This window comes from Agelaius tricolor, unplaced genomic scaffold, assembly GCF_023055355.1.
Source record: "Agelaius tricolor isolate 1412-34295 unplaced genomic scaffold, bAgeTri1.0.p SCAF_1, whole genome shotgun sequence".
NCBI lineage: Eukaryota > Metazoa > Chordata > Aves > Passeriformes > Icteridae > Agelaius > Agelaius tricolor.
Window position 1 is genome coordinate 74,761,343 of NW_027269261.1, and position 12,547 is coordinate 74,773,889.

The window sequence follows — 12,547 nt, forward strand, 5'->3', positions numbered from 1 at the left end:
CACATCCTAGCCTGAAATAATTATCACAGCTGTCTGAGCAGCCTTTCAGGAGAGATTTAATTAGCTTCACCTTTGATAATGAATAGGAAGCTGAGATGGAAGGAAGCAGCTGTGAGCACATTTGTCTTTTTCCAGTGTTGAAAAAAAGTGTCAGCAGCAGGATCCCAGTTCTACTGCCCTGTGATGGCAGATCTGGGGTATTCCTTCTTAGGATTACACTGATCAGAAGCATACCACTTTTTAAGGCTGAGGCTGTTTGTGACACTGCACCCCAGACACCATTCAGTCCATTGAGCTTCTTGAGCAGGTTCATCAGCTTCAGGTTTGCCAGGGAACTGTTGTCACCCTTGAAGGAGAAAATGTTTGTGTGTTCTTTCAGCAGGCATTAGCAGATGCTGAATTACAAGAGTAACACATCTTCAGCCTATCCAAGAGTCATGTGGAGCAGTGCTTCCAGCACCAGTGCTCACTGTCCTGAGAGTATGAGAACAACACTATAGCTGGGAAAAAAGCTTTGAGAAACAAAGGGTTTATATGTAGATCCTCTGGGGAGAGGATTATTTGGGCAATGTACAGGTGGAAGAGAAGGTTGCAATAACTGAGTCAGAAATTTCCTGTCCACTCCAGGGCAGTTTCTCTTGCTTGCTATGATGGAGCTGTGGGGAAAGGTCCTTGATTTGGCTGCAGTAGGTTACAGAAAAACAAATTTTTCTGTGATGGTTTTCAAGAATTTATTTCATTCCTGTGATGTATCGGGATGCTACTTACAACCATTAGAAAAGCTATAAAGTAAACTTGCCAACAAAACAAACAGTTTTTTGCTAGACCAGAAACATTAATCCTTGCCCCACCCCTTGGAACATGTATGGGTTGAGACCCACCAGATTTCAACCATCTTGCCCCAGGTTGTTTGCATTTTGACAGATATCATCAGCTCAAGGGGCAAAAGTTGCCTGCTCTCCCCTGCCCCAGCTGTGCCTTTGGCTGGTAATTGGGGAACTTTCTAGAGAGGCAGGAGAGAAAGGTTTTTAACTTTTTCAGACTGGAAAAATTGAGTTTTCTCATTTCCAAGGTGAGTGATATAACCAGCAGGCTGATTTCCTCAGAGGGCTTCTTGTGGGACTTACCTGCACTATTGAACCTGTTCTCTGGCACTCAGCCAGGCAGCACCACCAGGCTGCCTGCATCCATCCTCTTGGACTCTGCAGCTGCAGGACAAGGGCACTGTGTGCAGCTGCTCCAGGGAATGGTCACTGTCCCACTGCAGCTTCGAGTCTGCCAGAGAGGTTTTTGGAGGAGGGCTGATCTCTCCCAGCCCAAAGCCATGCCAGTGGTTCTTGTAGCAGTTAAACAATACAGACTGTCACATTCCAGTGTCCAGACATATTTTCTGGCTCTGGTTAAAATATCATTGTGAATTTACCTGTAATGGATTGCAGGGGAAAGCAGCTGAAGCAGGAGGAGAGAGATCTTCACAGCCCCCAGTGCTTGGCATTCCTGGGATTAACTCCAGCCTGTATCTTTCCCTGGGCCTTGCTGGACATCACACTGTCTCTCCTGACCATAGCAGATGTGATGGGTAACAGATACTTTGAAGTCCCTGCCTATTTTTGGGCACAAGTCCTTTCCCAAGTTGTAGATGTGATGTTACAGCACTCCCCAAGGCTTCACCAAAGTATCTCTTGTACTTGGAATTAACACCAGACAAAATAAAGAACATAAGATAGCAAAAGATGAAAGTCTGTTCTGCAAGAACTGCAGTTAGTTACACAACTGAGCTTCAAGCATGAGCCTTTTGGATTCTTCGCAAATTATGGGGGTCTTTGTCTCTTGCTTTCATTACAGATTCTCCTCATTAAAGCATTCCCAGCAAGCAGAGGTCACTGTCCCTATCACGTTGTACATGCAGACAGTCATTCCTGTCCCAAAGATTGGTCCAGAGAGAAGGGACAAAGTCCAGGGAAACGGCATCAAAAATGTTGATGTTCTTGTGGCAGCTGCATCTGTCTCCAAGTCAGAACTCATTTACTGTCTGAAAGTCCACATGCCAGCAGTCATGAAGGCCTTTGTGACAGCCTTTCTTCAGTAAGGGCTTTGATGGCTTTCTTTTGGAATTCTGAGAGAATTTCCACCAATAGAGTCAGTGAATCAGCACAACAATATGGCGAGAATTTTAAACAATGTGGCACTGCTTTTCTTTTACAGAAATAGAAAGAGACTAATTAAAGAATGATTAATTACATGGATTCTCTGTCTGATTCTCTATAAAAAGACGGGGTGGGAAGGTTCTTCCTTTAATCATGTTTCAGAATAATTGCTTGATTTTTTTCTTCCTTCTCCTGGCCTGGAGTTAAATATGGTGGTAGTTATGCACTGTAGCAATTCATTTGCTTTCAAGAAGTAGAAGTCCTTGTTTCTATCTCTGCCTGAGGCGTTTTGCATTTTACCTCTTTAGTTTTGCAAAGACAGTTGTGTTTCACATGATCAAACAGCAGTGGATCAAACAGCTTGCCTAGCACTGCAGTGCTGAAAAGCAGGTTTTGAGACAAAGACCACATATTATCTGCTGTGTTCTCTCTAAGAGACTTCTGTCTAACCAAGGTCTTGAAAAAATCCAGGACAGAAAAAGGAAATTACATCATCAGCTTCCAGACTTTCTTCTGCAGAATCTTTGGCTTAAAAGCAGAACACCAAACCCCCACCCGCTAAAGACCCCCTACAACCTACTGGACTGGATCTTTTGGGGGTATTTTTTTGGCTGTGCTGAGTGGTTTTGTTGCTGTGATTAGCACAGAAACTGGAGTAGACAATTCAGGAAGTTGTATCATCATACCAGGTTAGTGAGCTGGATTTACTGCTGCCCTTTATGGGTAGTGCATCTAGTTCAAAATCCTGCTTCCTCCATATGGTCTCTATGTATTGTACATTGTTCCTCTGCTTATTATGTTTTCTGTTATTTAAGACCAAAACTTTATGACATGGACACTGATTGATTCACTATTTGTTTATGCCAAGAAGGGAGGCTTCAGAAATACCAGCCTTAACAAGTTTTGTTTATTACACAGCAAAGAGAACAAGAACATGTCTTGGCAATGTGATCACAGGTGTGATACCTCTTGGATATCAGAGTTTGCAACAAGCACAAAGGCCTGGGCTTAAATGAAATTAATTTCTTTGTAGATGAGGAATTCAGAAATACATTGAGTGTGTTTTGTAAGTAGGATATGTCACCCACAAAGAATGATGGAAAATAAAAGACATCAAAAGTCCTAGCTAAATAAAAAAGAATATAATTTCCAGAGTTACTTAGAGGATGAAATTTGAGATGCTGCTTGCTGTAATACCAGAGGTAGAGTTCAAGGTGCAGAACTCTGGGGAAGTGAATGGCTCTGTCCATCAGCTGATCTGTTAAGGTGCTCCCTACTTTTAGATACCAGTGGTCATGCTATTGATTTTACAAGAGCAGCCTTGGTTAAAAGTGATTCTTTTAAGTTTCCCTTTGGGAGTCACAAGAAGATCTGTCTGACTTGAGGAATGGTTTTACTTTAAAGAGTTCTGACTGTCTCTACACCAGAAAATTAAGGCTAATCCTTACTAACTTCATGGCTGGTTCATGGTGAGTGTAGTTTTTCTCAGCCTGGGCAGTAGAGTTGTAAGTTCCTGTCAGGTTTTAATGAGGGTGAACATGAAAAAGAAACCATTGAAATCATGCTGTTTATCATAGTAATAGTGGGAGCCTTAGCTTGAGGGGGCTGTAGCTCTTGAAATACCTATGGTCTTAACATTCAAACAGTGTTCACTGGGGTTGGAGGAATTAAGTGTCTCAGAGATGTTGGTTCTTTGATCATGTTCCCGGTCGTCCCGGACAGTTGCCTCATCAGTTGCTTCCCAAATTATGGAAAAGCTGAGCTTTACTTTTAACTGTCAGCAGAAAGCCCCACCAGTTGTACTGCTGTGTGGTAGAGGCTGTAAATGCCTCTATGTAAAGGGAGGAATCACTGTCCCATTTAGGAAACAGAAATTATCCCAGGGGTTTCACAGACATCTGGGTAACACCCCAAGATGCCTCATTGCCTGGCAGTGGAGAAGTTATACACTGGATATTAGGACAGGTTTTTTACCCAGAGGGTGGCTGGGCACTGGAACAGCTCCCCAGGGCAGTGCTCACAGCACCAGCCTGACAGAGCTCAAGGAGCATTTGGACAATTCTCTCAGGCACATGGTGTGACCCTGGGGATGTCCTGTGCAGGTCCAGGAGCTGGACTTGATGATCCTGATGGGTCCCTTCCAGATCAGGATTATCAATGGTCCCATGAGGCTAACTACAAAAGGCAAATGAGAGGAAGAACCAAAAAATACATGACTTGAAATTATTTATTCATGCTCCAGGGACTGCCTACCTATAGGTAATGGAGAAGAAGAAACTAAAAAAGCATCTTCCTTAGACTCTAGCACCATATCCTGTTCCAGTGAGTGGAGCTGCTGAAGAGAATCCTTCTTTTTCTTTACTCCATATTTTGACTTTTCAAAGGCACACAGTTCTTGGAGTCACCAGATAATCTGTGATAAGGGCTCTCTTGAAATCTTCTAACAGCTCATGTGGGAACAGAGTTGGGCATGCACAGCCTGCTGCATATCTGTTAAGGTCAAACAATGCAGGCAGAAAATACCCTGAAGTGTTTGAGTTGTTCTGGGTTATTTCAGCAGGAATCAGCAGCAAATTATCATCAAAAAGAGTTGCTGTATGTGGTCAGAGATTGCAAAACTTCTTCAGTGTCAAAGAACTAAATATGAACATGGAATTTTAAAATCCATTAGTGTTTACAGTTTCTCATGATTGAGCATGGGGATGCTCAATCTCATTATTGGGTGATGGGGATGAAGAGGGAACAGAGATGAATGTGGATAATTTTACTTTCCCATGAAAATTTATGGGGAAGCAAAGCATCCTGTCACAAATACATTTTTTTTCCCAAACTAAAATAAAGTTTGGTGGTTTTAGTTATCGCTAATTGCATTTAATTTAGACATCTGAAAACATGCTGTAAAATTAACTTGTATAAGTTAACTTGTATAGCCACATTATAAAAAAGATGGTTCTTTTGGAAACTTCTGTGGAGAGGGAAATTTATCAGAGTAGATCCTTTCCTGCAGAAAGTTTTGTTTTGAAAGATGGCATTTTCTTACAGAACAAAAAACAGTTCAGAAATTCCCAGGATGTTAATGATGTTTTCTTTTCATTCCAGAGTTGAAGATGATTTTGAGAAACTCTTAGAGGTTACCTCCAAACCAAAACCTAAGGTCCCACCAAAGCCACCTCTGCCTCAGAAGCCAGCAGTTGCCCCCAGGAGCACTAATTCACCTTCACTGGCAAAGCAAAAGGAAGACAGGATTCAGACGATGAATGAAGTGGACATTCTCCAGTATATCCAGGAAAATGAATCTATCAACAACCAGGATACCAGTCTTTTTTGAACATATGTATTTTTAAAATGTCCTGATGGCTTCTTGGCCCCTCCTCCCAGTGAGCTGCAGTGACAGCAGCAAGAACTGACCAGGTGTTTCTGCTGTCACAGGGCTCATTTGTGTACCAGGACACAGAGAGCAGCAGGTTTGAGTAGCAGAACCTCCTTGTGAGGTTTGCAAAACACTGCAGCTGTGATCTAATGTTGCCTTAGATTTTCAGGGTTTCACAGGCAATGTGGACAAGGATGCAGCACTACAGATTGTCTACTGCTATTTTAGTATCAACATCGTACAGTTTTGGCCAGTTGATTGAAAATGTTGAGGATGTTGTACACATGGGAACTGTTAATAATGTCCAACAAATGGTCTGAGGCATGATAGGATGCTGTTCCTGTCATTTTTAGATAGTGTTTTTCAGCTCAGTGGAAAGGCCATTTCCCTTTTATCCAGTGTGTTTTTGTAGAAGCCTCTTCCTCCCTGTCTGGTATTTTGGTAATTTTTAACAGAAACTGCTAAATATAGTTAACAGTTCCTCTGTCTTTCCATGGAACATTGAAATCCCAGCTAACCCTGACAACCTGCTGCCTTAATTGCTGCACAAATGCCAACTTGTAAGAGAACTTTAGGCCTGCAAAGACCATGCTATGCACCTCTGATTCCCAGGGAGAATAGCAGATGACTGGGGGTGGCTAAGAACACTCTCCAGACATAGATGGAAGTTGCAGTGCCCAGGAGCTTTGGATACTGTAAGACTCCTGTGAACTCCAGATTCACAAGGGCTAATTTTTTCCAGCCAAGTCTTCCTGGGTTTTCCACTGTAGTTAGTGGAGAGAAAGAGGGGCTTCTCCAGGAGGTCATTCAGTGCAGGTGTGTTAATGGAGGAAATCTGAGTTGCTCTCTGGAGTCACTCTTTCTCTCCTATTCCTTCACTTCTCCCAGAATTTTTAAGAACCAGCCATGGTGATTAATTCCACTAAGCTAAAATGAGTTTGTGTGATAAGATGGTGGTCTGTTCTTTACTATGTGATGGTTAAAACAAGGGAAGACAAACTTGGCATTATCTAGAGGGAAAAAATAGGAAGAAAATATACTGGAGAAATTTTAATATGCAAGAGAAGAAAAACATTGTAGAGTAGGTATCCAAGACTTTCCCTCTTCTTGTCAAACTCAGGTACTCTGGTTGAAGATACCAAAATTACACCTAATGTGGGTTGATACCTGCTGTCATGCAGTTTCCTGAATTCATTCCATGTGTGGTCTAGCTAGAGATGAAGACAAGCTCCCCAGAGGGAAAATATTAATATATTTAAGCCATATCATCATCTCAATATTTGCCTTTCTAATATAGAACAAAATAAATAGAAAACATTATCTATTTTTAATAATTTTTTCTATTAGCATTTCCTTTTTAAGCCAGGGGGAAATATTAGAAAGGTATTTTGCTTTGATGGGACAGATAAAATATAACCATTGGTTCTCCTCTGTGTATGGTATGTTTTACTATAATAAAACATTTTGCTAACCTGCAGGTGTTACTGTTGTTGCTGTTGTTCTCTGCCTTGTAGAGTAGCAGCAAAGAATCAATTCCATTTAGCTCAGGAGTGCTATGTGGTGTTAAAGTGTAAATAACTATGAAACTGAAAATATAGCTGTGCTCATATTTCCTTTGAGAGCAGCTAAAGGCAGAACCAAAGGTACTACCTGGTCCTGTCTGTCCCCCCCAGTGTCCTGCTGCAATTAGGAATAAAAAAGGTGAATAAAAACAGTCAGGAGAAAATAAATGCCTTGCCCAAGAACAGGCAGGGAATAGCAGGTAGGAAAAATTAATTCAGGGCAGCCTTCCTGTTGCACTCCCTGCTGTCATGAACAACCACTATATTTAACTGAGGGCTCAGGGAGCATCATCTCCATTTTACTCAGCACTGTTTGGGAACTCTGCCTGCATTTCTGTATTTTTGGGCCACAGCCCACCCATCTCATAGCCTGAACACTGCTAAAACTTCCCAACTGCAGGCCATGGATTTAATGATCATACAGTGAGTGCAATTCTTCACCCTCCTTAAATGGCCAAGGAATATTTTGCCCCCCAGCTCTCCCTAAAATTGTCAAATTGCCTAAGCACAGGGAAGGAAGAGCTGTAAATTGTTTCCTGTGCTAGATTTTTAAGACTATTTTGAGGTCAGTATTTTACTTCAGAAAAAAATCTTGCATTCCCATCAAGAAACTAATATAAAAGAAACCTTCATAAACCCTGGTGTTATGCTTTTGTTTTACAATGCAATTGTCTAGCTGCAGTCATATTTTTGGGCACTAAGAGGTGAGTTACAGTCATTGAATATATTATATATAATGAATCATTATTATACAAGAGAAGAATGTCAGACAAAGGTAGCTGAGAAAAATGGAACATACTATTAGAAATGACATAGGGAAACTATACAACATACTTTGCATCCTGCCAGAAGAGAACTTTAATTTTTTTCTTTCTTTAATATTTTACTTCTAGTAACAGCTATTTGATTAGCCTGCTCTTGACAACTCTTGAAATTCAATTATGGACTCTAATGTAGTTCTTGGCTGACAGTCATCACCTTCCAACATCAGTAATAGAGTTCATCAAAAGATTTGACAAGAAAGAGTTATATTTAAATCCTTAGAAAAGATGGGGAGGTTAGTTAGAACTCATAATTGATACCTCTGTTGCCTTATAAGCAGCTTCTTGTTTTGCATAACATTCTGCTTGCTCTGTGGTACAGCACTAATTGACAACTAATGCTGTATACTTCATTATTTGGGTCACAGTTAAACAAATTATTTCCCCAAGCTGAGTATTTCACAGATGAGTTGTGGGTCATCTACTCAGGTCTGTTCAGTTGCTGAATTTTTAGGAAAGCTAATTCCCATGTAGCACTTAAGGCCTAGTTCTGTCAGTGACAATTTGGGTTGAGTTGTAAAACAAAATATTAATTGAAACTGATATTTCTGCTAATTTTTGCCCAGATGTTAGGTTCTGCAAAGAAGCTGAGCTGGGTACAGCAGAATACACAATTCAATCTCTGATTAAGGCCATGAAAATCCAGCATGCTCAAGGGCACTACCTACTGTAAATGAGCAATCCCTGAGGTTGTTAGATTTAATACTGAGTACCAGAAAGCACTGATGTTTCACTTAAAAATGTGACTGTCACTAATTCACCAAGGAGTCTTGAATCTCTGTGTGTGTGTGTGTGTGCATGCATCAACCACATTTCATCTCAACTGAAGTGATCACACATTTGTGACAGTTTAAATGTCTGTGGGTCAAGAAGATAAAAGACTTTTACTATGAAGTTTTATCTGTATTTTTTTATCTGTATTCTTACTTTTCATCTCAACATCAAAAACTGGAGTAAATTAAGTCACTTGCTTTCTGTATTGTGCCCATTTCTTCCTTAATTTATCTTTAAACCCTCCTGATAAAATTTTTTTCAGCCCTCACCATATCACTGATTTTCCTTTAAAGCCTCCTGCATATTGTTATTTCATGTGATGCATTGAACCTAATAAAGAATTCAGGTGATGGGAAAATTTTGTGCACTGCTTTGAGTAAAGATACTAGCACCGGAAGGTGCTAAATTAATTTTATTAAATTAAATTAATTTTCGAATTAAGTGCTGCTGTGAGAGTTCAGAAGTCAATAAAGCTGCTTACAGGATTGATTAGTTCTAGATATTTAGGGACTAAGTTTTATTCACACTAAGATGTTATGGGTGCCTAAAATTTAAATGGGGTCAAGGAGACGCCAGTTAGATTCATGGAAGATAAATCAATTGATGGTTATGCCACTCAGAGCTTGGAAAGTCCTTCAGCTACAAGTTACTGGAAACAAGGAGAATACTCAACAGCCAGATACTGTCATATTTCCCTAGAGTGATTTGCTCTTGGCTGTTGTAAGGAACACTGTTCTGGGCTAACCCAAAACTCCCATGGAATAAGTCACTCAGGGAGGATTTGATGACTGAGGGAACAGAACATATTCAGTGCTTTATCACCCTGCTTCCCAGCACCCTCCCAAAGATCCCTCCTCTGGCCTTACAACAACAAAGCAGGTTCTCCCATTTACTCAGGAGAAAGTCCTGGAGTCAGTGGAAATTTTGGTTTCCAATCTATACTTTTTCAAAAGCCGTTTTTGACATTTAGTGAGCAGTAAAAGTTCAGATGGTATCAGAGGAAGATTCCAACAATTCTTGAATGCCTTTCCAGATCCAGATCCTCTGCTCTACTGAGGATTCCCCATCTGGAATACAACACACAGTTCTGGTGCCCCTGATATAAGAAAGACGTGGAGCTGTTGGAGCAAGTCCAGAGGATGCCCTGAAGTTGGTGAGGGCACTGGAGCACCTCCCCTGTGAAGACAGGCTGGGAGAGTTGGGGTTGTTCAGCCCAGAGAAGAGAAGGTTGTGTTCAGGCCTCAGAGCAGCCTCCCAGTGTCTGAAGGCGGCTACAGGGAAGATGGAGAGGGAATCTTCTTCAGGAACTGTAGTGATAGGACAGGAAAAGAGGCTTCAAAGTAGAGGCAGGGTTAGATTAGATATTAGGAAGGTATTATTTACTGTAGTGGTGCCCAGACACTGGAACAGGTTCCCCAGAGAAGCTATGGATGTTCCTGGAAGTGTTCAAGACCAAGTTGGATGGAGGTCTGAGCAACCTGGTCTAGTGGAAGGTATCCCTGCCCATGGCAGGGGGTTGGAAATGGATGATCTCTGAGGTCCCTTCCACCCAAACTGTTCTGAGACTCTGATGCCAGCCTGGATGGGAAGGTTAGGATACACTACAGTTTGCTTAAGATGTCACACACAGGAGGTTTAGCAGAGTAACCTGGCAATAAATGGGCATCATCACAACACCATCAAATGGCAGTGGAATACCCCAAACAGAGCAGCTGATGTTATGTTATGATCTTTTTCAGTGAGGTGCTCAGGAACCCCAGAGTCTGAAGTCATCAGCAAATACAAAAAGACCTCACAGCCCACTGCCCCCTGCTGCATTAACAGCTACCATGGTTTCTTACCCTCAGATATATTGTTTTTATTATCAAGTACCAAGGAATCACAGTATTAAATTGGAGATGTGGAGCTGTTAAAGCCATGGGGAAGCATTACGGTCAGTGTGACATCTTCCTTGTGGTCCTTCAGTCACCAAAACATCCTAACAATGTATGAAAATCTATCATTTTGTTGGGTTTTGGTAAAAGAAATGCAAACCAGTCTCTCCTTGAACTCATTAAATACTCTCAGAATGCAGTTTAGCTATTTTCTACCAAAGGCAATGTTTCTGATGTCATCAAAATGTTGCTTCCTGTGACTGCTGTGAGGGTCATGCTCTCAATCTAAGCTGTCAAAACCTGGTGCAGATCAGTGGAAGCCTGGTCCTGCTGATGCTGGAGAGAGGAGGTAAAGGAATGGGATGTGACACCACTGACAAGCTTGGAGGGCACGCTGAGAAACAGGAGAGACAGGGTAAAATGAAAGGAGGCATCTGCCTGATTTATACACACAGCTCCAGAGCCATTCAATTCCCCTGAAATATCACAGCTGTAGGACTGGAATCAGCAATTAGCTTAGTGATTCTGTGGTGAGAGAAGCTCCATGGTTTTTCAAATGAACATAAAACACAAAATTATAAAATTCCTGGGGTATTTACGGAGCACTTTTCTTACTTCTCTGGTAATCTATCTGCCTTTTAAGTCCTCCCAGAGATTTTGTCTAACACTCACAAACTTCTCAGATTTTTTTTTTTTGCAATAATGGTTTAATGATACTGATTGTGCTCCCAAAGAGCTTAATGAAACAGTCAATTTGGTAATGTCTGGGTATGTTAACAAGTTCTTACTGTGAAAAAACCAATCATTTATTTACATTGGATACTGAGAACAAAACTGCCTAATGCTTCCCCCCTGTCTTAAGCAATCAAATCTGCAGGCTACTATGATTTGTTTTCCTGTTTATGCCTTCTCCATCTCAAATTTTTATAGCTTATTTAATCTTGTGTACAGTCCCCAAAAGGAATTTTTTATGTCCAGAACTACATTCTAATTATAGCTGCAATGCCTACCTTGAAAAAAAAAAAAAAAAACAAAAAAACAAAACCCAAAAAACCAGCAAACAAACCAACAAACAAAACTAATTTACATCGAATTGTGTGGAAAATTCATCTTTTTCATGAGGAATGAGAAAAGAAATCTGAGGCTGTCTTCATCAGTGGTTTAGTTTAGCTCAAGGGAGCATTTTCATAGTACACATCTGGTTGGCTCACCTACCTATACTCTGGTTCCCATCACAGAGCTGCCATGGCAGCAAACCAGACACTTGGGTCCAGAGACCCACCCAGAGGTAGAAATAACCTCCCCTAGGTGTGGGCAGTGGGGACTCACCACCAGCTCTTCCACTCTGCAGCTGGTGGTAAATTGAGCCCCAAATCCCCCTGAACTCAGCCAGTTCCCTTCCAGCTCTGCAGTGAGGGATTGTACTGAGGGAGCACAGGGATGAAGGGCAAAATCCTAGGGAGGTTCAGGTGTTCCATGGTCTGCAGGGGCTGGGGTGGGTTTCACAATACCCAGCCAGGTCCCCTGCTGTAACACCTTGGCCTCTGATCTTCTGTCTCTGCTGCCCACGCTGTTTGTGAGTTTTGCATTAAGCAAACACTGGCTCAACTAAAGGAAAAAATTGTATTGTGTGGGGATGTCAGGAGAGAAAACTAACTCCTGCTCTCCTACTTGCAGTAAAATCTCTGGTTTTTCTTCTAGGAATCCTGTTTCTTTCCAGTTTCAGCTGGGAAGATAATGCATGATTTTGGCACTGCCTTGATTCTTTGCTGGAGAAATGGAAATGAAAGTCCCTGTGGCTCAGAAGGGCAAAGGCCTGCACATCTGCCCTCCTGGGTGAGCAGGCATTGCACCAGGGAAAGTCAGAAGAAATAAAAATTTCCTTTTTATTTAACAAGAGAGGAGACTCAGTCCCAGGTCTGGCTTAAAAACCTGTCACTGGGGGTCACTATGAGATGCTGTTGCTTTCTCCCATTTCCAAGCTGGCACCACACAGTCT

The 12,547-nt window shown here is 41.6% G+C and overlaps 1 protein-coding gene across 1 annotated transcript in view; it reads left to right on the top strand.

The window, feature by feature from the left end:
* The window catches only part of HS1BP3 (HCLS1 binding protein 3), a 55,928-nt gene extending 48,936 nt beyond the window's left edge, over nucleotides 1-6,992 (top strand). The window contains exon 7 of the mRNA XM_071440061.1: nucleotides 5,247-6,992. Within this exon, the coding sequence (XP_071296162.1) occupies nucleotides 5,247-5,475 (229 nt within the window). The 3' untranslated portion in view covers nucleotides 5,476-6,992. The remainder of the gene's footprint in view (nucleotides 1-5,246) is intronic.
* The last annotated feature ends 5,555 nt before the right edge of the window (nucleotides 6,993-12,547 follow it).